Source organism: Astyanax mexicanus, chromosome 7, assembly GCF_023375975.1.
Source record: "Astyanax mexicanus isolate ESR-SI-001 chromosome 7, AstMex3_surface, whole genome shotgun sequence".
NCBI classification, from domain to species: Eukaryota; Metazoa; Chordata; class Actinopteri; order Characiformes; family Acestrorhamphidae; genus Astyanax; species Astyanax mexicanus.
In genome coordinates this window covers 12,928,681-12,953,019 of record NC_064414.1, presented here as the reverse complement: position 1 = coordinate 12,953,019, position 24,339 = coordinate 12,928,681, and the positions used below count along the sequence as shown (strand labels likewise).

The 24,339-nt window shown below is 36.3% G+C and overlaps 1 protein-coding gene across 1 annotated transcript in view; it reads left to right on the top strand.

Annotated features, from left to right (window-relative positions):
- Positions 1-24,339, top strand: part of itga9 (integrin, alpha 9) — a 137,820-nt gene that overhangs the window by 108,331 nt on the left and 5,150 nt on the right. Inside the window, exons 19-27 of the mRNA XM_007237268.4 lie at positions 112-198; positions 1,348-1,427; positions 2,491-2,580; positions 3,405-3,513; positions 3,715-3,822; positions 13,240-13,365; positions 14,953-15,072; positions 15,356-15,451; positions 18,746-18,865. Coding sequence (XP_007237330.3) covers positions 112-198; positions 1,348-1,427; positions 2,491-2,580; positions 3,405-3,513; positions 3,715-3,822; positions 13,240-13,365; positions 14,953-15,072; positions 15,356-15,451; positions 18,746-18,865 — 936 coding nt within the window. The remainder of the gene's footprint in view (positions 1-111; positions 199-1,347; positions 1,428-2,490; positions 2,581-3,404; positions 3,514-3,714; positions 3,823-13,239; positions 13,366-14,952; positions 15,073-15,355; positions 15,452-18,745; positions 18,866-24,339) is intronic.

Genomic DNA, 24,339 nt, shown 5'->3' with positions numbered 1-24,339 from the left:
GTTGGCTGTGTGTAAAGTGATAGGTTAAGAGAGTGTTGTCTCTCAGAGGTAATGATTCTCAGGTTCTGTAACTCTGGTCTCTGCTTTTCCTCATGTCTGGTTCTTCTCCAGGAAGAGAAGGGCATTTCCTGTGAGCTGGTTCAGCTGGACTTCCTGAAGTGCAGTGTGGGATTTCCTTTCATGAGAGCGCAGACTAAGGTGGGTATACCAAAATACTTCAGTTTACTTTTTCTGTTTTATAAACTATATACACAATCATTTATTAAAAAAATGACAAAAAAAGCTGCCAATGAAGAATTTTAAAATAACAATTCACAGTGGAGGTAGATTACAGCATATATTTATATCATAAGAATTACAGTTTTGTTATAAGTTAATTCAATAAACACTTTTATTAAGCATTCTAAAAAATATTCATATCTAATATAAACATGTGGGGCCTTTAATAACCAGAGTGTTAACATAAACTATTTTAAAACAAATTAACCGTGAAATGCATGAAGCAGAATTGCAGTTCTCAAGCAGGATGAAGTCACACTTTATAAAGAATATTAATAGCCCTAGTGGACAAGACTGCACAACGATGGTGAATGCTAATAAATTTGGTCAGGAACCAATAGGGAAGGTACACTACCTAAAATATACTTCAGTGAGTTTGAGTTACATAGTGTGAATTAGCATTTAAGTTGAATAATTTACCAAAAGACTCTGAAGTTTCAGAACTTAAAAAGAAATTTCAATGTGTGAAAAGTTCTCCCATATTGCTTCACTGCACATGCTCACTAAAGAACCTGAAAGGGTGTCTTGTGGTCTGAGTGCAGTTTACTCAGATCTTTTTCAGTTTAGTCAGTGTAGCAGTTTTAGTGGAGATTGCATTATTTTTAATATCCATTTTATTTCCAATGTTTTATGATTATAGCATGTTAGATGTTGGATGCAAAGTGTTTTTTGTCATTGCCTTGCTCGGCCATTGTGTCAAATATCCATATTTACTGTTCTGTAGGTCAATGTAACAGTTTATAAATATTTAATATATAACTTTAAAATTTAACTTTGCTTTCAGTTTGTTTTTAAATTGTGGTTTACTTTGCCTCCATCACTGAGATCTAAAAAAAACACCAAAGACACTTACATGTGGATAATGCAACATCCAGCACTGTACTTTTTTTATTTGTAGTATGTATTTTTTACGTATATGTGGTGTTTTCGTTTTCGTTTTTAGCACTTTGTGACAAATGTCTTGAGAAAAGGGCTGTATAAATAATTTTACTTACTGGTACTACTTATGTAATTTGCTGCTTAGTTTGACCCTTCTTTAATATGAATTCATTTTTATATCTCTTTTAGTACCATCTGTCTGTACTTTTTGACACAAGTCATCTGTCTGGTGAAAACGAGACGTTGCTATTTTTAGTACATGCCAGAAGGTGAGTTTTAATTGGTCTACATGTCTAAAACACTTTCTCTGAGTTTAAATTGTCTGTATCATTTATTAAATGCTGCAGTGTTTACATTAGTGCCTAACAAGCTCTATTCCTTATTTGGCGCCTTTAAAGAAAAAGTGAAAGACCTTGTGAAAGGATTCGGTTTTGTAGTAATGCTGAGCAGATGTGTTTTCTTTTCTCATAAACCTGTAACACACATTAAATAGAGGAAAGTTAAAGGTGTCTTACAGTAGGACTGAAATAACATGCACATACACAGTCAGTAATACTAGACACACTGCAGTACACTCAGATAGCAGCAGTGAGATTTGCTGTCATGGGTGTAATTTACACTATGGGTAAAATGATTTAGCACAGAACTTTTCTGTTTATTTTTGCCATTTAAGCTCATCAGGATTAGTGAACAACCTGAAATGGTAAAATATCCAGTGAACTTAAATGACCACTGGTCTATAGTAATGTTTTTTTTGAGTTTTTTGAATGTAGTAAAGCAGTGCTGGAACAGATGGGGTTACTGTACGCTCTACTGCAGCATTAACACACACAAAGCACATTCAGACTTTCACCATAACTGGAAAAGGACACAGAAACACAGAGAACTCTGTAACTATTAAAAGTATAAGTATTTGCTTAAGAGAAATTACAGATGAAGCCACAGAGCGGTGAGTGCTGTTTCCTACAACTTTAAAAGTATCTTGAAAACTGGAGAAAACTGATACAGGAAGAGTCAGGTCTGGCTGACCCACATGGCAACGCCTTTAGCTCAGTTTAACATTGGACTAAGTCTCAGTTTCAGCAGTGAAGAGAGGAATTAGAGGTCTGACAGGTGAAGTGCAGTAATAAAGTAATTGATAAGATGATAAAATAAAAAAGCAGCTTGTCTGGGTCGGGCAGCACTGCTACTGGACTACTAAAAACTTTTATATTTGCTGTGTTCTTACTACTTTTTTATTACTTTGAACTGTAGTGTATGTAGTGTTTTCTAGAAAAAGCTAAATCTATATTTAGTACCAATTAAAGAATTTTTATTATCATTATTTTTTAGTGCAAATCCAGAGCATGAGAACAAACTACATGACAACACCTTGGAACTGTCAATCCCGCTGGTGCATGAGGTGGATACAACAATCACTGGGTAAGAGCTTAATCTGACCAAACTTTGCAATATTTAATATAGTGGTGAAATATATGCACTGAAAAAAATATTCATTGACTCATCCTAACTCTGTTCTAAAACTAATGTTTTGCATTAGTGAAGTTGTAAATGTACATAATTTTAAGTTATGTTTCACACAACAATAGTTTTAAGTTTTGTGGGCTTAAAGAGTTTAGTTTTTTTTTCAATATTTATATATTAGTATTCTCAAAATATTTAGCACCTTCATGTAGAACTGCCATACACTGACAGCACAATACAGAGATAGCCAAAAAGTGAACTCTGTAGCTACAACATACTGTAAGCACTAGGAACACAGAATAAAGGTAACTTGCTCTTACAGCCTACAACACCAAAGTCTGGCAATCAACACATATTTAACACTAATACATGACAAAGATGGTAAATAAAGGAGAGGCCACACCAAATATGCAAATATATGGTGCCAGGAGCCTATGGAAAAGCTGTAGGAAGCAACACTGTAGAAAGAGTGTGTAGTATGCTTCAGGTTTTCCTGACTAAACACAAAATCATTTTTAGAGCGTGGTCTGCACAGTCCTAAAATAAAGTTGCCTAAATTACTTCTTAGGAGGAGTATTTTTTATTATTAAAAACAGTAGAGTGATCATTTTAAATTTTGTTTATGACTATAAAGATTTTTTTAAATATCTACATAGTGAATATTATATGAATAGTGTGAATATTATATGAACCTGATGTATGTATTGTATTATATATGTAATAATTATTATATAATGTATTGTATAATGTAATCACTGGGCTGTATGTTGTTGTGTCTGTAGGGTGGCGATTCCCTCTTCGTTTGTGTACGGTAACTCTATTGACCCCTCCCGCTTTGTTCAGCTGGAAGATTTGGAGTGCAACTTTCAGCCGCTTAACTTCACCTTCCAGGTGTGTGAGCCTTTCTTCTAATGATCTAATGTTTTACGATAACAGAGCCAAATATAAAAGTGTCTAAAAGCATCAGTGTTAATTTTTTTTCTTTGTACAATACAGTGTATGTTATGTATTCTTCAGAAATTATTAATTGAGCATGATTAAATATATACTTTAATGCACACTGCAGTAATATCCCTTATGCTGTTTCTCTAGGTAATAAATAACGGGCCCAGCAGGCTGCCTGGCTCCACTGTGGAAATAAGGATACCTAACCGACTGGTCGGCAACGGGGCAGACATGTTCCACATCATAGATACACAGGTAAGTACTGCCATATTTCATATTCCTGCAAATATTTAATTATATCTTTTCATGGGTCAACACTACAAAAATGATATAACTTAGCGTAGTCAGTGTTTAGCATGTATAGCAGTATAGATTTGCTACCCTTGTTATCTTCCACTGCTCCATAATGACATCACAGAGCTGGTGGATGTTTAATGATGCCCCATAGGTGCTCAGTGGTTAGTCAGTCCATCACCTTCAGCTTCTTTAGCAAGACAGTTGTCACTTTGGAGGTTTGTTTTGCAGTTGTTTTCATGTTGAAAAGGGTAATGCTGCAGACCGGAGACCTAAATTGACTCAAAACATGAGCCAATTACATTTTTGCTCTTAGCTGCCAATCACATTTTGCATTGACCAATTGCAGAGTAGAAGAGAGGATGACTACCAGGAAAAAGAACCAGGATAAAATTTGGGCGTTAAAAAATCTAACAACATCTAGATTTGCTGATGCAAAAAATGACACTGCAATTGGTCAATATAAAATGTGATTGATGGCAAAGAGCAAGAATATACTTGTTTGATGCAAAATAGGAGTGGGTGATATGGCCCTAAAATAATATCACGATATTTCATGGTATTTTCGTGATTACGATACTCTACCAATATGAAAAAAATATATAAATATTATTTTAAGAATACACTTCTGCAACAAAATGAAAATTGTATTTTATTATTGCATACGGTATGATGTGGCACACCCCTAACTGAGACATAAAAAAATAAAATAATTTTATGAGATTTTTAACAGAAGATAATGGTCCAGAGTGTCAGGATACTAATAATAATACACTCCAAATATCTCCATATATCCAGGATTAAAGTAAAATAAATGATATTTGACAGATATAATCTGTCTCTAGTAGATATATAATAGGAAATGAGATCAGTGTGAATCTTTTGTTAAAACAGCAAAAAAGAACCCTGATGTGATAATTAGGGTATAATATAGTTCACAATATTCAAGAATGTTGGCGATATTATCACGTACGATATGATATGGCACACCCTAATGCAAAACATGATTGACAGGCTCATGCCCTGAGTCCTCTGGTCTGCAGCATTATCCTTCTCTTTAGAAATGTTACAGTACATGTTGGAATTCAGCTCCCCAGTGCCGTCAGCACTCATGCAGCTCCAGATCATGATGCTACCACCACCATGCTTGAATGTAAGAAAGGAACAATGGTCTAGTACTCCTCACCAGGGCACCACCACACATGCTGGACACCATCAACCAAAAAAACAAACACATTTATCTTGACCTTTTTAGACAGTAGTCACAGTTCCACTGATCCATTCTCTTGAACTGCTTGTTGTCAGGAAACTGTTTCTGGCCATTCTTGTACACTTTTCTGTTTCTTGTTTCATCCACAGAGAGTTCATTATCATGAGGTGCCATGTTTAATATGTAGTATATAGTGTGAGAGAATTGTACCCAAAACACTAAATATAACCACCCTATTCTACATTCACGCCTGGAATCTTGTAACAGACACAAAATACTGTACTTATGGCAGTAATAAACATTGTTAAATTGTAAATTGTAAAGTAATGTCTCAATTGATAATAATAATTGATAGTTAATTTTAAATCTTAAAACTGTAAATAATAATGAATTGAGACACTGTTTAACAATATGAAATTATTAATAATGTGCATATAACTAGTGCATATAACTAGTAACTAGTTGAGACATTCAGTTTTAAGTACTGCTAACTAATATACCCTTTTATCTACAGTTTAATATAACCCCTCCTGCAGTAATAGCTGTTTTTGATGATCAGTAAAAGACGCAGTATAGTGGTGGGTGGGTCAGGATTTCACACGGGTTGGTCGGTGCTGCTCAGAAGGCTGGAAGGGTGTAGCAGGTCATCAGCCGTGGGCTTTCAGTTAATAAGAAGGAGATGTTCTCTGTGTTTATGTTGCTACTTCAGCTTATATCACACTCAGTCTCACAGCTACCTTCATTTTTAAATAGAGTAACCCAACTCCACCCCTGCGTAAGATATTTTCCTAACCTCTCGCTCGCTCTTATTGGAATCTAGAGCTGCAGTTCAGCTTGTTAATAGAATTACTGTGGACAGTCTCTGTCTCAGTATCTGTCCCTGTTTGCTTCATATGGAATTACTTAGTAAGGGATCAGGAAGTTTGCACTAGAGGGTGGAGTTTGAGGAGTATTGGTTCTTCTATCTGCACAGGCTTTGTTCACGATTCCTGTCAGACACACACAGTAGCTGTTGTGACCTCACACAAAAATGAAAAAATTTGATTCTGTTTGATATGAAGTTCTTATAACTACACCCTATTTATTTTACTTTAATAGATAAAATGAGTTAGCTCAACTTGATTTGCTTATGTAAAAGCATACTTCAAGCTTTTATAAAGACATTCTTCATTTAAATGAGTTGACACAACTATTATATACATTTAAACTGAGATCTTTGAGTTGAGTTAACTTATAATAACTGAGTTTAGTCTGTTGAAATTTCCTTTAAAATTGCTTCTTTTCCATTGGCTTTTGGTACAATCTGTTTGCATACTGGGCATGTCCCCCAGTTCTTTTTTTTTAACTGTGTTTTAATTAATTTAAGGCAACCAATTGCCAACAAATATCTGTATAGACTTAACTTTGCAAGATTTACAGTGCACAGAGTCCATTATACTTAAAAAATTAACGCTTACACTGTGAACAGGGTTAGTACAAGTCACTTGATTTCCTTAATTCTATAAAACAATGATGAAGTACATTATTCACATTCATTTAAAAAAAATAATTTGTGCTTCATTTGTTTGAGTTATTAAGTTGAGTTGGGGTACTAATTAAATAAAAATTAAAACAGTGATTAAAACATTACACTCAACATCAACATAATTCATTCAGCATATATTTAGATTATTATTAGTGAGGACTGTAAGGAGTGTGTGTTGGTGAGTAGTTTAATGTAGAAATAGCACAATGTGTGACTGAAACCTGACGCCTTTACTCTCCTTTAGATTGAAGCTCAGTAAGTGTTCTTATTTTATTTTGAGGTTTAGAAGTGTGCTGATCATAAAGAAACGCTCTGCTGTGTTAAAACTGCTCCTCCGTCTGAAAGCAGCTGCTGTAGCTGAGCTTTAGTAATCAGTGCTGTGGAAGGATCACACTCAGAGCTCTGTGCAGCAGTATTATCTGGAGTTAAACAAAAATGTGTGAAAGTGTTAAACTGTGTGAGTTTATTCTCCAACTTAAACTACAAGTTTGGAGGTGTTTTAGAGTATTTCAGACTTTATTCCAAGGTGTTGAAGAGCGTGACTGAACTCTCTGAAGGGCGTGTCCCCCAATCCAGCCTACCATCAGTGTGAAGTCTTGCCCACCAGGGCTCCTTCCATGGGGTGCTGTCAGGATCTTTTATATAATGGATGTTTGCTAAGCTGACATGTTGTTGGCTACAAGAGCAGTTTACCATTTTCTACACTGTTAAGAGTACACAGCCAATTCTGTTTTTGGATTAATCTCCCTATATCAACTAATTTTAAGTGTGTGTGTGTGACCATGGAATACACTCTATGACTGAGTTAAGGTAACTCTTTTTTTGGAGTTTTTTTGGCCTTCTAACTCTGTTCAGAAGTTAAGTCTGAACTGGTGTGGGATTTTTAAATATTTATCCCATCTAGAGTAAAATACAGCTCTCAGCTGGAGTTAATATTAACATAAACTCCTTGAGTGTTTACAAATAATGCAAATAATGTGTGTTATTAAACAAATATTAAAAAAACACTTCAATATTTTAAAACCCTGGTATATTTAGGAATAAAAATGACAACAAAGAGCATCATTACTGATTACAAGAACAATTTCAAAATCAACAAGTGTATGTCAGCGTATCAGCGTATAATTCTTCATTGCAGTTCTTAGTGCATCACCAGCACTTTGTCTCACTTTACAGTGCAAAAGATGGTAACATAGAATATACCATACCACTGCAACTCAAAACGGAAGTGAGGATGCAGTGACTGTGAAAAAAAAGTATTTTAAAACAACAGCTTATGCCAAGCTAACAACTCTCCCTGAACACACACACACACACCAGCCTTCCTCCCCCAGTCCCCAGGTGTTCAGCCCCAAAACAACACAAGCCCCTCAGGGACTGGCTGAAAGCAGAGTGATTGGCAGCTGCAATCCCCAATTATTTCCCTGCTGATATCCAAACAACCAGAACCTGTAAAACTGTTAAAGCGCTTTCAATTCAACAACACACAACCTGAACACTCTACAGTACTATACAGCTCAGTATTAGGCTTTAGATGGTGTTTATATGCTCTATTGTAAAATTGTGGTTAATATATAATGTAGCTGGTATGTTAGTAGTAATTGAATAGGCAGCATTGTATCGTAAGCTTGTGCCTTACACATTACACAGATGTGTGACTAATGTTTATTAGCTGAGCTAATATTAGTTCAGTGTTTTCCTGCTGTAACACACCCAGTTTTATTACAGGGAACACTGTAAAATGTGCAGGGAGGTGATCATTTATGTACATTTATGTACAGGAGATTTCCGAGAACACTGACATTGACACTGTCAATGCAGGAATATTTTCTATATTATATGTTTCACTCAGTCCCAGTAATAATTTAAACATTTTTTTTAAGAACAGCTTGTTTATTTAAGCTTAAATTGATTAGGTTGTTTCTTACATTAGTTTTATTCCTTCCTTATTATTATTGTACACTGCAAAACCTGATGATTAAGGTGAACTCAAATGGTTTAAGGAAACTAACTATTGACTTAAATAAGTTTTAATAACTTAAACTTTTGAGCTAAAATAACAAACTAAACTGAGTATAAACAATGCACTTATCAAGTGAACTTGATGTTACTTAAACAGCAGACTTATTTAAATTCTTAGATAATTATTGGTAGGTGTGACGTTAAGCAACCAGTCAATACAGTAGCTGTTCCTTTAGCAACAGCAAAACACAGTTCAGTTTATAAACACAAGGCTTAAACCGGTCTAATAGCAGAAATCACTCTTCTTTCAACTTTAAACTTTAAAGTTGAGCAACAATACAAAAACATTACACTGGGCACACAGGGGAAGGTAGCCTGTGAGGAAGACTACACACTGATGGTGAGTAAAGATGGCAGCAGGACAAAGCCATTATGCAAACCAATGAGAAAGGTGTCTTACTCATCAAGCTTGAACTAACCAAATATAAGGCGCACAACACAGATCATTAGTAAAACTCAGTTAAATCAGTTCATCGTAAATAACTGCACATCTTAACCATCTATCTATGGTTATTTACCATTAATCAGCACTAGCAGCACTTTTATCAACTTAAATAAATTATTTGTAGAGAGACCAACACAGAACTCTTACAGCCTACAACTGTGGCCAAGCAGTATTTATAACCAATGACCTTTAAGTTTACCTAAGGTAGCCCAGGGGGAATTACTACACACTGATGGTGAGTATCAGAAAATGGGGGACACACCCAGTATGCAAATAGATTGTACCAAAAGCCAATGGAAAAAAGCAGCCAATTTCAACAGACTAAACTCAGTTATTATAAGATGGTTCTACTCAAAGATCTCTGTTTGGATTTATATGTGCCCAAAAATGTTCAGCTAATGTTTAAAAATATTTTTTTTTTGTAAAACTAAATTCAAATTCATTTGGGTTCAAACAACTTATGTAAAGTAAAATATTTTTTCTTAAAATACTTATTTCATATTACTACAGTGTGCAGTCTCAGGGCTACTTTCCCTTGGGTATGCAGCTTTGTTGTAGGCTGTAAGAGCAAATTGTAATGTTGTGTCAAGAGTTGTTACAGATCTATGTGTTCTTAGCTGTGATTGTTGTGTATAATAGGTGCAGCAGGACAGTGATCCAAAACACACAAACAAAAGTCCACCTCTGAATGGCTGAAAAAAAAACAATACTTTGGAGGAGCTTCATCAAAGTCCTACCTAAATCCTATAAAGATGCTGTAATATGAATTTAAAAAGGCGGTTCATGCTTGAAAATCCTTCAATGTGGCAGAATAACAATTCTGGGCTTAAATTTCTCCAGTGTGTGTGAAAGACTGATTGCAAGTTAAGCTGTGCATACACAACACGACTCTGAAAAGACTTTCAGCAGACTGAAGTCTGACACAGTCTCATATCTAAAGACTGGTCACAGACTTTTTAGTCGCAGAGTAGACACAGACTAAGATTTTACAACTAGATTCTTTCTGAGGTTATTTCCCATCATGCTTCTGGTGGAGTTTACATACAATACATATTACATATTAAATTACAAATAATGTGTATATCAATACTATAATTTATCAGAGACTCACAAATTGTTCCCCTTAAAAACGGTTTCTTTTTCCGCCACACTTAGTTCTTGATATTTTTTAATAGAATACATTTTGTGCAACTCTGCCTATAAGCTTCTCCCCCCCCCCTTTATTTTGCTACAACCTTGTTTCACTTCTATATATTTGCCATTGTTTTAAATAAAATTAATGCAATAAAGAACATCATTCTTGCAAAATCTGTATTTATTAAAGTTGTTTTTTATATTTAAAATAACACTGCACAAATAAATAACTGCAAAATAAAATAACTTTAAATATAATGACTTTAAAGTGCTACTTGTGTTGAAAAAACTGTACATATTAAAGTAAGAACCATAAAAGGCCTTTTAACTGCAAAATGTGTTCTTTTTTAAATTGTTTGTAAAGAGTCATGTGAAATATATTATTGCTTCTTCCTGACACTGTTCTCGTCACTATTTGCACAAGCCAAGTCTCAAGACTTGCGATAATATTAAACGTTGATTTTATTGGAGCCTGAGGACATGAACCCAACTGACTAAAACTTTCAATCCTAACCACCTAACACTCAACAATAGAGATGACACGACCGAGACTCGACTGCAGCTCGACTGTAGCCAGACTCTCGTGATTTTATCCCAACTCTGAAAATTTGTCTGCGACTGAGAAATCGCTTGAAAATCGTTAGGTGTATTTCGTTGTTACTAGGTTTAGAGGGCAAACACTTTTTTCACACAGAGCCATTTTGGTTTGGATTTTTGCAAAACATTTAGAAGTGACAGATATGCAAAAAAACAAGAAAATATTATTATGTATTATTATGTATTTATTTAACTTTTTCAGGGCAATCAGCTTTCTAAATTCTCTCATGAAAATCAAATTATGAAATTTATAGTGCAGGACTCACAGGTTCCCAGGTGCTTCTTAGCTGAGGAATGTTTCTCACAAAGAACAAACACTGAGCCTGATTGCAAATGCATATGTGGAGGCATTTCAACACATGGGGTATTTTTACATCAACATTTGGGGCCGTTTGCTTCTGTTCATCAGAGAGGGCCACACACCGGCCAGGGGCTGGGAGGTGTTTTAAATGAGCACATTACTGAGAGCAGAGAGCTTCTTCAGTCCGGGATTGTTGTTGAGGGAACTCTGCGCTGGAGGACAGCTGTGAAAAGCTCCTGTGAGAGCAGTAAAGTGCAGGACTGTGGGTGGGAGAGTAAAACAAAGGGAGGCCACAGGACACTTCCACACACTGGCTCTTCTCTGTCTGGAGAGGATGAGGTAAAAGCAGTATTGGGGGGGTGCCCTGGGGTCAGTTGGATGGGGTAGAGGTTAGGCAATAAATCACTCCATATGGGGAAATCTGTTAAGGAGGGGCTTCTGAGCCCCTACTGAGATGGAACTTCCTTCAGTTCTTTATCATCTACACCAGCGTTTCTCAACCTTTTGTCTATCACGACACCCTTTAAATATATGTGAGATGTCACGTCACCCTAGTTTAAAGGGGGGGGGGGGGGGGTGCTGGCGCAGTACTTCAGGTGAGAACGGGGGGGGTGCTGGCGCAGAACTTCAGGAGAGACCGGGGGGGGGGGGGCGGGGGGGGATGGGTTGGTGCTGGCGGAGAACTTCAGGTGAGAACGAGGGGTGTTGCTGGCGGAATATGAAATAAAATAGCGCGTGCATCGCGTGGGGGAGGCAGTATTCGAAGACAGATTGCGTCACAGCTGCGCAGTAATACACCGCCTCTGTGGGTCGCATCCTTCAGAGTATGCTGCCTGTGAATTGGGACACACCCCGACACGAGCTGACTCTGGAAAGGAAATATGCACGTGAGGCGCAATATTTTGACGGCACCCCCGATGAAGCCAGACGGCACCCCAGGGTGCCGCGGCACCCTGGTTGAGAAACACTGATCTACACTCTCAGAAACAAAGGAACCAGACAGTCATTGAGATCAATCAATCAATCAACCTTTATTTAAACTCAGAGAACAACTGAGAGTGAACATCATTTACAATGTAGCCAACCAATACATAGAATATAGATTAATAAAGACACAAACAGCATTTTAATAGTTATAAAATAAGATATAAAACTGTACACAGATGGTAAGAGAGTAATAGTTTAAAATAGGTAGGTAAGATAGAGGTACCTGCACATCTTTAGAACCTTCAAACTAAACTTACTAAATTAACTCAGAGAAATGTTATTAATGAGGAGACCAGCTACTGAATGAATTATAACTGGGAATACCAACCTTTAACAAAAATAACCAATCAGCTTGCTGTTTACACTGTGAGTAAAGGGGGGTCAGTGTGCTAGCTCCTAGCTGAGTGCAGTAATCAGAACAAGCCTAAAAATCACATTTTTGTGCATTATTTAAGATTTTTATTCGTTTTAGAGAACTGACTTGCCTGATTTTAAATAAACAAAGAATCGACTTACGTGGCCCTCCACCATGATAGTGAATGCAATAGTTTGTAAAGGTACAAAGTTAAAAAATAAAATATACTTATGGTATCTCATAAATGTGATTGCAGTCCTCAGGCGTAAGAGAGGAGCTCAGTCTGAAATGTCTAAAAACAGTCTTTACTACATTCAGCACACAAATGAACCAGAACACTTAAGAAGTGTTAAAAACAAGATATGTTTAAGGTCCTGAAAAGTCATTTCTGATTGAAAGAGAATCTTTCTCTTTACCTGCGTGTTGAACAACGTCGCACCCACCTCCTCCCCATCTTGTTTCTTTTTTCTTCTCCCTTTTCTCTTCCCGTATCTCTTCTTGTGGGGGGTTTCAGTGTCACGCTTTCCAGCAAAGCTGTCCCAAACTCCTGCCCAAATCCACTGACTTCACTTATGGGAGATATTGTATATGCTTTTTTGTCCTTTTATAAAAGACCTTACAAAATCTGTGCCAAATAATCAAATTACTGATACATTTTTTTAAACATGTTGATATCCTAAATCTAAATGCCATAGGCGGATTATGATTATGATAAGTCCTATTTTATCAGAAGAACAGCTCATAATAAAGATACAGAAGTGTGTGTGCAGCTTTTCATAGTGCTCTTGTGTTCTTCTCACAGGTGGCTGAAGGTCGAGGGAACTGTACGTGGCACAAGAACCCCACGCCGTGCACCGTTCCTCAAGACAAAGAGAGCATTTTTCACACCATCTTTGCCTTCTTCACTAAATCTGGCAGAAAGGTTTTGGTAAGTAATGAATAAAATTTGTTTTAAATATGGTTTTATAATGAACAATGGTAAAATACATGATAGTATGATTTCAAGTAATGTTTTCTTAATGTTTATTATTTAAGTGTTTTTAAAGTTTTCTTTACTCAATTTGGTTGAGTTATACTGACTTTAAATATCTTAATGATTAAATGTTGGTAAATTATATTACCGTAATTAATTTAACCACAGTTATAAATATTAAATAAATATTGGTTCCTGACATATTTTATGTGCATAATGGTTGTGTCGGCTCACCATTATTTCACCATCAGTGTGTAGTCTTGTCAACATGGCTACCTTGCCTTGGGTATTAAGGTAATATGTACAGATGAAAGAATAAGATGAGTGTGAATATATGTTTTGTTGTCTATATGTAGGTTAGCTTGTGTTAATAGAGGATGGCGCACACACCTGTGTGCTTACTGCCAAACTATGTTTATCAATAGATGGGAAATGAGTTGAGCTCAGTGCTCTTTCATTACAGATTTTTACTAGCATGTCACATCAACACATACACCCCATTTAAGAACACAGCATGCAGCTAAACAAACACCAGATAAAACATAACACCCTACCTAAGGAAAGGTGGGCCTGGTGGGCTGGATTGCACACTAATGGTAAGGTAGTAATGGGATAAATCTCCATTATGCAAATGAATTATGCCAGGAAACAGACATGGATTAATATGGTGCTGCATTCTTTAAAAAGCTCTGCCTTTCTCTAAACCCATACATCACCCAGTGCCCCTCCCAAAATTCTCCTCCCATTTTTAAGCTTTTTTAAATTTAAACTGAGGGTGAAGTCAGCAAAAATTGAGGGTTTAGAATCCCTGCACCGCTCCTCTGCACATGCTCACTGAAGGTCCGGAAAGTGTAGTTTATTTTACTATAGAAGTCTTTCATACAAAATCAGAACTACTAACAGCTGATAAAAAATAAAAATGGAAATTTTATTTTTATGTGCACCTCATACAGAAGAGGGCGTTATTTAAAACGGGGCCTCGGTAGAGTAAATGTAGTGTTTCAGTCGTTAAACTTCGAACACAACTCAGGTGCATGTTAACTTTAGGTTTAGTTTTGAACTGCTGTTAGACAGTTTCTTTCTCCATCTAATTTTCTGTAAGTATTTTACATATATATTTTACTTAAAATAAATGAATTCAAAGTGACTTTAAAATTTCAAACTCAAGTTTTAAGTAAACATTTCAGTTTTATCATTTGTCATTCCCCCCTCATATTTTGAATTTCACAAAAAATGAAAAAAATTATATTTACTTGATTTTCTGATTTTCTCCCCCAGTCTGATGAAATAATCCTACCTATTTGTATGTAACAAAAAAACGCAAAACTGTAACATTATAATTTTTCCCAAATCTTACCCCGAAATGCAGCCTGTGTGGGGCAGAGATGAAACGTCCAATTTAACCGATAAATGTTACACTGACTGGCAATCACTGATGTTGAACAGTGAGAAAGCATCACTGAATTAACATCTCATGGTATATTGGTGTGTGCGTGTGAGATGAGGTGTGTATAATGTGCTGTTGGTGATTATTGTTGACAGGACTGTGACCGGCCAGGCAGAGCCTGCCAGACTATCTCCTGTAGTCTGGGACCACAAGCTAAAGAAGAAGCTACGAGTATAGACGTGCACGTTCTACTGAACACTGAAATACTTACAAGAGTAAGATCATTTTATCTCAATTATATCATTTTATCATTTAAGCAAATGATAATCACTGCTCTCAAAACTAAAAAAGTGAGAGTTTCATAATTACACTAACACTAACTGCAAGTAGCCACCCAGCTACAGAGAACATTTAAAGAACGTTTAGCAAAGTTTTGAAAAGGTTCCAGAATGATTAACCTGTAGTACTTCAGAAATAATGTTCCAGGAACTACACTTGTATCTTTACAGTATGATGGTGCATAGGTTTTATGTAAATATGTGATTTATTTGTGTACAGGACAGTTCCTCAGTCATCCAGTTTGTCACACGGAGTCATGTTCAAGTGGACCACCGTGCTATGGAGGTTTTCGGGGGTCTACCAGAGGATGTTTCTGTGAGTATTCAGCCAATATCATCCAACATTTTTTCAAACTTGCAGACATATTGAGTGCACTGTAAAAGGTTTTCTTGTATATTTTTCAGTAAATTCACACCAAAAATTTGCCAAAATGTAAAATTACAGTAATTCACTCTGGGGAAAGACTGAAGCCTTTTACTGTAAAATAAGAAGAGTAATTCAGTATCAATGATGCATATTTTGATGTGTCTGCATATCAAAGTACTTGGACACATCGTCCACACCTATAACACAGTTTAACCTGAGAGGGCGCTGTAGAGGTAGAAATTACTACAATAAAAGTATTTTTAGGAAATACTTTGAAATGTTTTGAAATGTTAAGCAGGACCGGTATGTTTCATTACTTCAAAGTTAAATGTTTCAGCTATTAATGGAAAAAACAGGGTTCAGGGTTTAGTGGCTCTTTAATGTAATGGTTACCAATATAGGTGGGAGCTGTAAAAATACTGCAATTGATTACAGTGTGGTGCTAGTGTTGTATAAATTGTAAGTCTATATAAGTTAAAGTTTAATCATTTAAGGCAATATATTTAAGCAATGTTGACTGCAACTTTTGTTTATTTGTTTTACATTTCATTGATGCTTTTCTTGGTGTAACATTTGTTTTGGATGATACGTTTTTTGGCAAGGTGAATAAAAACATGTAAAGCATAGACTTCAAATTTAAACAAAATAAGAAAAGTGTAAAACACAGGCAACAAAGAGTTAGCTGAGCAGAAAACTCCACTTGCTCTCACAACCAACAACATTGTGTTCAGGCAAATAGTTAAAACAAGCTACAAGTTTACCTAAGGTAGCCTGGGGAAAGTGACTACACACTGATGGAGAGCATTACTCAGAGATGGGGAACACACTCAGTGTGCAAATAGATTGTGTGAGATGCCAATATAAAAGAAGCTGACAATGGCAAAAGACTAAACTCAATTATTATTAAATTGAATCACCTCAATGCTCTTTCGTTGGAATGTATGTGCAGCCACTCAAAATAGTTGAGTAACTTTTGGAAATCTTCTACGTAAAACATACTCAATTTATTTAAATGTAACCAATTTGTGTGTTTACATTATAGAATTATTTTATAATATTATTTATAAGCACTCTTATTAAAATGCTTCTGCATGTCACTCACTGAGTCATGACCCAGAGCACCACACCCTCCTGAGCTCTGAGGAAATGAAATGATCCTTTTAAGTGACACCCTGTTCCACTGCAGCTGAGTGTGTGGATGTCTGATTGGCAGTCCCAGAGGAACATGGGACAGAGTAATGATATAGGTGCAGTGTCTCTGGCCGGCCAGCTCTCAGCTGATTGGGAGTCTGACCCAGTCCTGACCCCCACCATGCTCCACTGGACTAAAGAGCTAATTCAGGATGGGAGCGTAATTTGGCTGTGTGGCTGCACTCCTCCTCCTTGGCAATATGTGGGTACAGTTTATAGATGAGATCCTGGCGTACAACATGTTAATATTGCTACATTCATTTTGACAAGTCACAAGTATAGCATAGTTAAATAATAGTTTCTAGCACATTCAAGCAACATCAGGTGAAAACCCCTGCAGATTTGGTCAATAGACCCTGTTTAACTAAAGAGTTTAACTGAGCATGTGCAGTAGTGCTGAGTAGTTGGCTTGGCCATAACTAGAGTTCAGCTACAAAAATACTGATATAAAATCTATAATGTGTTCTGAAAAATTACAGTGTATTAAGTGAATGATTCAACTGAATATATTTTATATGCCTATAAACACTTCTTATCAATATAACTCCATTTTAACTGTTGCCCTTCTACTCACCAGGTTACTACCTGAAACAAATGTTCATAAAAATATACGAGACATTTGATACATGCACATACACTGCAACCACGAAAGTCTTAAAAATAAATGATTTGTGGTTTCAGAAATTTAATAAGCTGGTTGAATTAGTGACCCCTGTAATCACAGTATTATTTGTTAATGAAATGTAAACATGGCCAGATTTTTTATGTTAATTGTTTAAGGCAAAGGGAGAAACACCCGCCCCAACTAACAGATAATGTTATAAGAATGTTTATCAATGTTTTTAAAAGGTTTTCGGAAGGTTTGGAATGTAGCATTAAAGAAATAACATTTCAGGAACTTTCTAAAAAAAAATGTGTGCCATAATAATAGTTTGGATTACAATGATATTTGAATGTTTCTCTCACCATGAGAAGAATAGGTAGAAGAATACTAACATTATAGAAACATTCCAAAAACGAAAAATGTAAACATTGCCACAAGTGACTGTCGTAAAGAAAAGAGTGAGAAGAAAGACCTAATAGCAGGATCAAATCTATTAAACAAACAAAAGCTAAAGATAAACAAAAGCAACCCAGAAAGTAACTCAAGAACCAAAATAAATAGATGAACAAGACAAAGTTAACTCAACTACAAAAAAAGGAAAACCAAACAGAGAAAGCAAAACTAAAAAGACTAAACAGATTAAAGCGAACTAAAAAAAGAAGAAACAAAAACAAGCATTACAAAAATGCAACAGACCTGACATACAAAACAATACACACTATTTGAGGCACACAAACAAGGTTACACCAAACACTAAAACACTGGGGCTTAAATACACAAGGAGGGTGAGGAACACGTAACGAGGGAGCGGGGTTACAAACAAGACACAAGGTGACAACACTAATGGCTAGGGCGGGGCTAGGGTGGAGACAGGACAATAACAAAGCAAGGCCATGTGCTTCAAAAAAACATGACTGTGAACACAAGAAAACCAAAAGAGAAAAAAAACACAAGACAGACACAGGCTAAGGTGTGACAGTGACGTTGCAGTGACCAGAAATAAAATAAAATAAAAAAATCGAAAAGATTGAACGTTCTGAGAAGATTAACTGCAACATTCAGAAAACTGTCTACTAACCAAAATCTGTTAGCTGGGTCCTTAGCTGTCAGTGAATGTTAATGTCAGTTTATTCAGGTCATGTTTTAAACATTTGCTAAAAATTTGACATGATTGAAAATGTTCAGTATTGAAACATATTTTATGGAGGAAATTCAGGCAGGCCATTTTTCAGCTCATAACTTTATGATTCCATGGCGTCTGCAGTTCAGTTTGGATATCAGATTCTTGGCCTTGCTAAAGACAAATGGATTCTTAGTGTGTTTATAGCACTGCCTGTGATTATGAAGGCCTTCTGCTCTGTGTTCTGCCTGCGCTGTGCTGAGTGTGTATGTGTGAATGTGTGCTGTCTGTATTTGTGTATGTCTAATCTCTTTGTGTTAACTTGCAGCTGGTGTTTGAGGCTCTGCACAGTCAGGAGCCCAGGGGTTACGTGGTGGGTTGGATTATCGCCATCAGCCTGCTGGTGGGAATCCTCATCTTCCTCCTGCTAGCTGTGCTGCTCTGGAAGGTACTGTATTATCCTGTCTACAGTCTCAATCAACCGGCTACAGTCTCACAACCAGCAAAAAACTAAATTTAAAAGTTAATTCTGCACACTGTAATATTTGATCATTTGATTTTACCTATTACTACTATTTAAGCATACTTAAAATGCAGTTTCATTTACTTAATTTAGTTGTACTGACATACTGACGTAGCATAGCAACTCTAAATTATGATTTCAATATACAGTATAAGTTGGCAACTAAAGTTAATAAAACTATTGGTTCCTGGCATCACTTATTTGCATAATGGGTGTGGCCCCCACCACTAACTCACTATTAGTGTGTAGTCAACGAGGGCTAAATTACCTTTGGCATTTAGTTAAAACCTAATAAAAAGAGAATTGCAAATATTTTATATGACTGTATATTCCTTGTTCAGACAAAGCTGTCTCAGCTTTTGTTTTTTAAATAGAGAATTAAGCCTACGCTTTTTCTCTTTTGTTCCAACTTAAACTTATTGTCTATAACATTGTAAAAAGAGAAGGTAGCCCTAGTGGGTAAGACTGCATGCTGATGGTGAGTTAGTTGTGAAGGACACTCTCATTATGAAATAAATGATTGCACGAACTAATAAGAAAGACATGCATTATGTACATATGAAGACCCTGTAGATTCACATGGTTTGCTGTCTCAAAAAAATAAACCCTCCAGAAAACATTTTAGCAATAGCATGTAGATGTTAGTGAAGACCTGACTGGTCAGAACAGAATGGCCCTGGCTGGCAGGAATAAAACACCTATCTATGAACAGAACTCTGGAAAGAGTCACATCCTAACTACATTTACTTTGGATCAGTTTTTAGTGTCTCCTGCCAAGAGAACCAGTGAAGAAGCTGTGTATGAATTATGTCTCGTCGTCAAATGAACTGCTTGACTCACGTGCTGGTTAAGTCATTGTTTAAGACCTTGTAAAGTAGTAGGAATATAAAAATAGTCTAAAGAATCGAAGACTAAACAGTTAGATGTAATGGACGATCAGTCACGATCGTTAATCTAAATACTTCAGTTGAATGCTTTACCACACTACTCTGAGGAAAGTTTACCAACTAAGTAAACTAAGTAAAAAGGATCCTTGCTCTTGCTGGTTGATAGTGTGTTCTTCATCTCTGTCTTGATCAACTTGCTTTGGGCTCTGATTTTTGTATAAATGCATTGTAATGACACGCATTGTAAAAGTACTTTTCCACAAATTTTCCATTGAAAGCAAAATATAGTCTACAACTAGGCTTAATAGCTGGCCATTTGTTGCCTCAATTTAACTGGAGAACTGGAGGTAATTAGACTCTTTAGTTATTATGCCTATTTTTTTTTTAACAGCTTTGTATTCAATCACATCTATGATTTCACTCAAGCAAAACCTATATTTGAAAAACTCATACTAAAGTAGATGGAGAAAGAAAATACTACAGAGCAAAGAGTAAAGTAAAGCTCTTACAGTCTACAACAACAAAATACAAACACATAAACATAATATATAAGCTTAAACCAATCTGTGTGTTATGTGTCATTGCCTTAAAGAGGCAGGTGCGCTGGGACTTTGGCACGTTCGAATCTTAACAGTGTGGCAGTTTGTGCGTCTCAGCAGAAAAAAATGACCTGCTCGTTCATGCTGTAAAGGAACGCCAGAAGCTCATTTAAGAGAACAGCAATGTCATTTTATTCTTATTATTTCTTATTATTTTGTCCGTGTGTGTGTGTTTAATGATGGGGGGTGTACGCGTGGAGCTGGGAATGGACTTCAGTTCAGTCAGTGAAGCTCCTGTGTTTTCCAGCGCTAAAATAGAAACACGCCAGAAATTTACCTGAACACACCTCACTTCTAGACCACCTCACTCATCAGTGTAGATTTATTCCTAAACTCAGACACTGTTTTAACAGCAAGTGTGGAAGGCAGGAAAATAGACTGTTGACGGGGTGTGAGATAGCAAATAGCATTGTGACGCCTAGAACAGGGTGTACAATAGGGCCATTAATTTACTTGAGTTTGTCTGTCCTAGATTAGTAGCTGGAATTTTACCAGCATTTATAATATCACAATATCACACTTACATCCATTAAAACAATCCAAAACAAGAGTGTTTTCACCCCTCAGTGTAACATGCATTAAGCGTCTATTTCACACAGCACCTTGTTCACACACCGCTGTTATAAACGGCTGCTTTTCTTGGACAGATAGCTTGAAGGGCTAATTGAAAGCGGCCAGTCTGCTTTAAAAGACCATGAAAAGGACAAAACCCAGTGCTGATGATAATTTACAGCATACCCCCCTACGGCAGGAAGCAGGATCTCCAAAGGGAAGTGGCAATCAAACTGATTTCAGGAGGCTCATTTCATGCAAATCCTACTTTTCTTTTTTACTCCTCAGTTTTCCACTGGGAATACCACAATGAAACTTTGGAATGTTGGTACAGGGATACATTTTCCCTCCCATTCCCCGAGACCCCGAACCTGCCAAAACAAACCCCTCGTACAAGAGCTGCACATGTCCAGCATTGCTCTGTTCAGGAAATGCCTGAGGAGAGCAGAGGTCTGGATCAATAAACAGCACTCAAAGAAAAGACAAATCTACCAAATCACCCAGAGAGGAACATCATGGTTACTGCTCCGACACTTACTGTTCCTCACACTACCTCCATTCCTCTGTTTGTTTTCTTAACTGTAGAATCCAAAAATACAGGTTGAACATCATTTAACTCCATGCATGATTTGGTATGCAGACCCGAGTTACTTCCAGAGGGCTGGGAGAAGTCTGATACACTGCAAGATAAATAATGCTTGTGAAATACATTCCATTCTGTTCATTTGTTTTTTTTCCTCCCACAGTAGGATTATTTGTTTGGTGAGGCAGCAGGTCAACCTAATACAAAATACACATGTATTTCTAACCAGAGCAGATCAAGCCAGTGATTTTAACTCAGTTGGAATTATTGCATAAGAACACTGTAAACCTACAATTAGTTTAAACTCAAATAAATTAGGATTGTTTTACGTAAAATAGAAACATTGAGTTGAATCAATTTTGCATAAAAAAATCGCATTTTCTTTCTCCATCTACTTTGAATATGATTGTTTCAAATCATCTTGTATCTTACTTAAATGAAATCCAAAAGACGATTAAATCAGGATCTGTTATATTCACCTTACCACAAATTCCAAAATAGCATTATTATGCAATTGATAAAACAGAAAAAAACAGTTAAATGAACAATTAAGGCATTTAAGTTTTATGTTTCCCTTATTGTGATTCCAAAATAAGAATATTTGCATAGAACCACCCCACTTCCCCACGCTTGCCAACCCCCACCAGAGCCCCACCCATTAGATCACTTGAAGATTATCTATTTTCGATTTCCACTAAAGCAGGAGCATTAGCATTAGCGGCTAACCCGCCAATAATACTCACCCCTGGACGGCCAAAGAGCTAGTGCTTAGCAGGTAATGCTAATGCTGCTCCAGCAGTGCTAGCCGAGGTTAGCAGCAGGCTACTGGCTGATAATACTCACCTCTGAACGGCTAGAAAAACTAGCGTGTTTAGCAAGTATTCCTAATACTGCTGAAAAACAAAACTGAAACTCCTGTAGAGTGGCTTTACTGCTCCTTACAACCTGACTGGTAAAATGAGCAACATCAGATTATAAGGCGCACTGACGATTTGGGGGAAATGAAAGTATTTTAAGAGTGCCTTATAGTACGAAAAATATGGTAATATGTCCTCTTTAAGTAATTTCAACTTCATCCAGGTTTACAGTATATGTAAAGGTAGCGCAGCTCCATATGTTAATCCATCCATATACAGATCCATACCTAAATTTAGCTACACACTCTGTTAATCACTCCCACACATGCATACCTGAAAAGCTGCAGAGATATAAGAGAAATAACACTGAAATTAACACTTTATGAATAGCTTGTGGACAGTTTTTGAGTGTTAATGTGCATCTGTGAGTCTGGCAGTGTGTCTGATCTTCAGGGCAGGCAGGATGGTTGTCTGGGTGGGTCACAGTTGGGGGGAGAGGTGTCAATGTTAGTGTTGTGGTTTCAGAAAGGTGTGAATTGGAGCTGGAGAGCTCTGTGCTTCTGGGATTTTCAAACCTGTGGTGGTTCACTTTCAGTTGGCAGCAGGAATACCTTTTTATATAGTTTGTAATGTCCTATAGGCATTTTAAATTAACTAATGGATTTGTGGCTGATGAATTAATTTAACTTATTCAATTTTATTATGTTTACTTACTTACTGTTTAAGTGTATTTAAAACAGTTTTATTTACTCAATTTAGGCTTTAAATAGTAGAATACCGTAACTCTAAATTGTCTTGTCAACATGGGCTTTCTTCCCTTGTCTATTTTGTCACGATACAAAAAAGAATAATAGAATTGGCACTATATTTCATTAACCCTTAAACACGACATACTATACTTATTCAGGAAAAGTTAAATTGTATTTTTGTTTCTGAATATGTTCTTATTAGATCATGATGTTCTCTTAGCGCAGTTATTAAACAGCATAAAATCAAACTTCACAGTAAAAAAAGAAGGTAATTTGCTCTAATAACCTACAACACTGCACCAGTTAAATCATGATAACATAAACTTATAAACTCCCTTGCATACTCAAGGGAAGGTAGCCCTGGTGGGTGAGACTGTACGCTGATGGTGAGGTTGTAATGGAAGACACACCCATTATGCAAATCAATTATGCCAGGAACCTATAAGGAAAATGCATGGGTTAATATGGTGCTGCACTGTTTAAGTAAGAACTTGAAAAGGTGGAGTACAGTTCACTCATGTATTTAGAATTTCATTTAAAATTAGAACTTACAAGTACAAGTACTAAAATTACAAGAGCTAAATGTGGGATATTATAAAATTAGTTATTTTATGTAATTTGAGAAAGTAGTTATGTTTCTTTTTACAGTGTAGCTGTGTAGTTTTGGCTGCATTCTTGGTTTCCATTGTTATTTTTTTGTTTTTAGTCATACATAGATTCTTAGTTTAGCACTGAACCTTTATTGTATACAATACCTGATTGGAACCTAGATGTTTTCACAGACACTGATCTTGAATTTTGCATACTCAAATACACTTCAATCAGTGCTTCTATCAGATTCAAGGGGAACACATTTTTGTGTACTGTTTTTTTTGTATAATACTAAACTTGCCTGTTCAATGTTTTTATGTTTAAATTGAATACAAAGCAGAAATATGACAAAACACTACTTCAACATCACCAAAATACACTCATCACATCTCTCTCAAAGCTGTCATCACTGGTGAAAGATTGTTTGCTTACATTACCATTGCAACATGTATAGTTATTACACAGAGAAACTAAATATTTGGATAGTTTGCTAGACAGCTTACTAAGATGGTTGATAAACGACAGCGCACAAACACACAGGTTCTGGTTGCTCAGACTCAAGGAGAGGGCAGAGTTTGTTA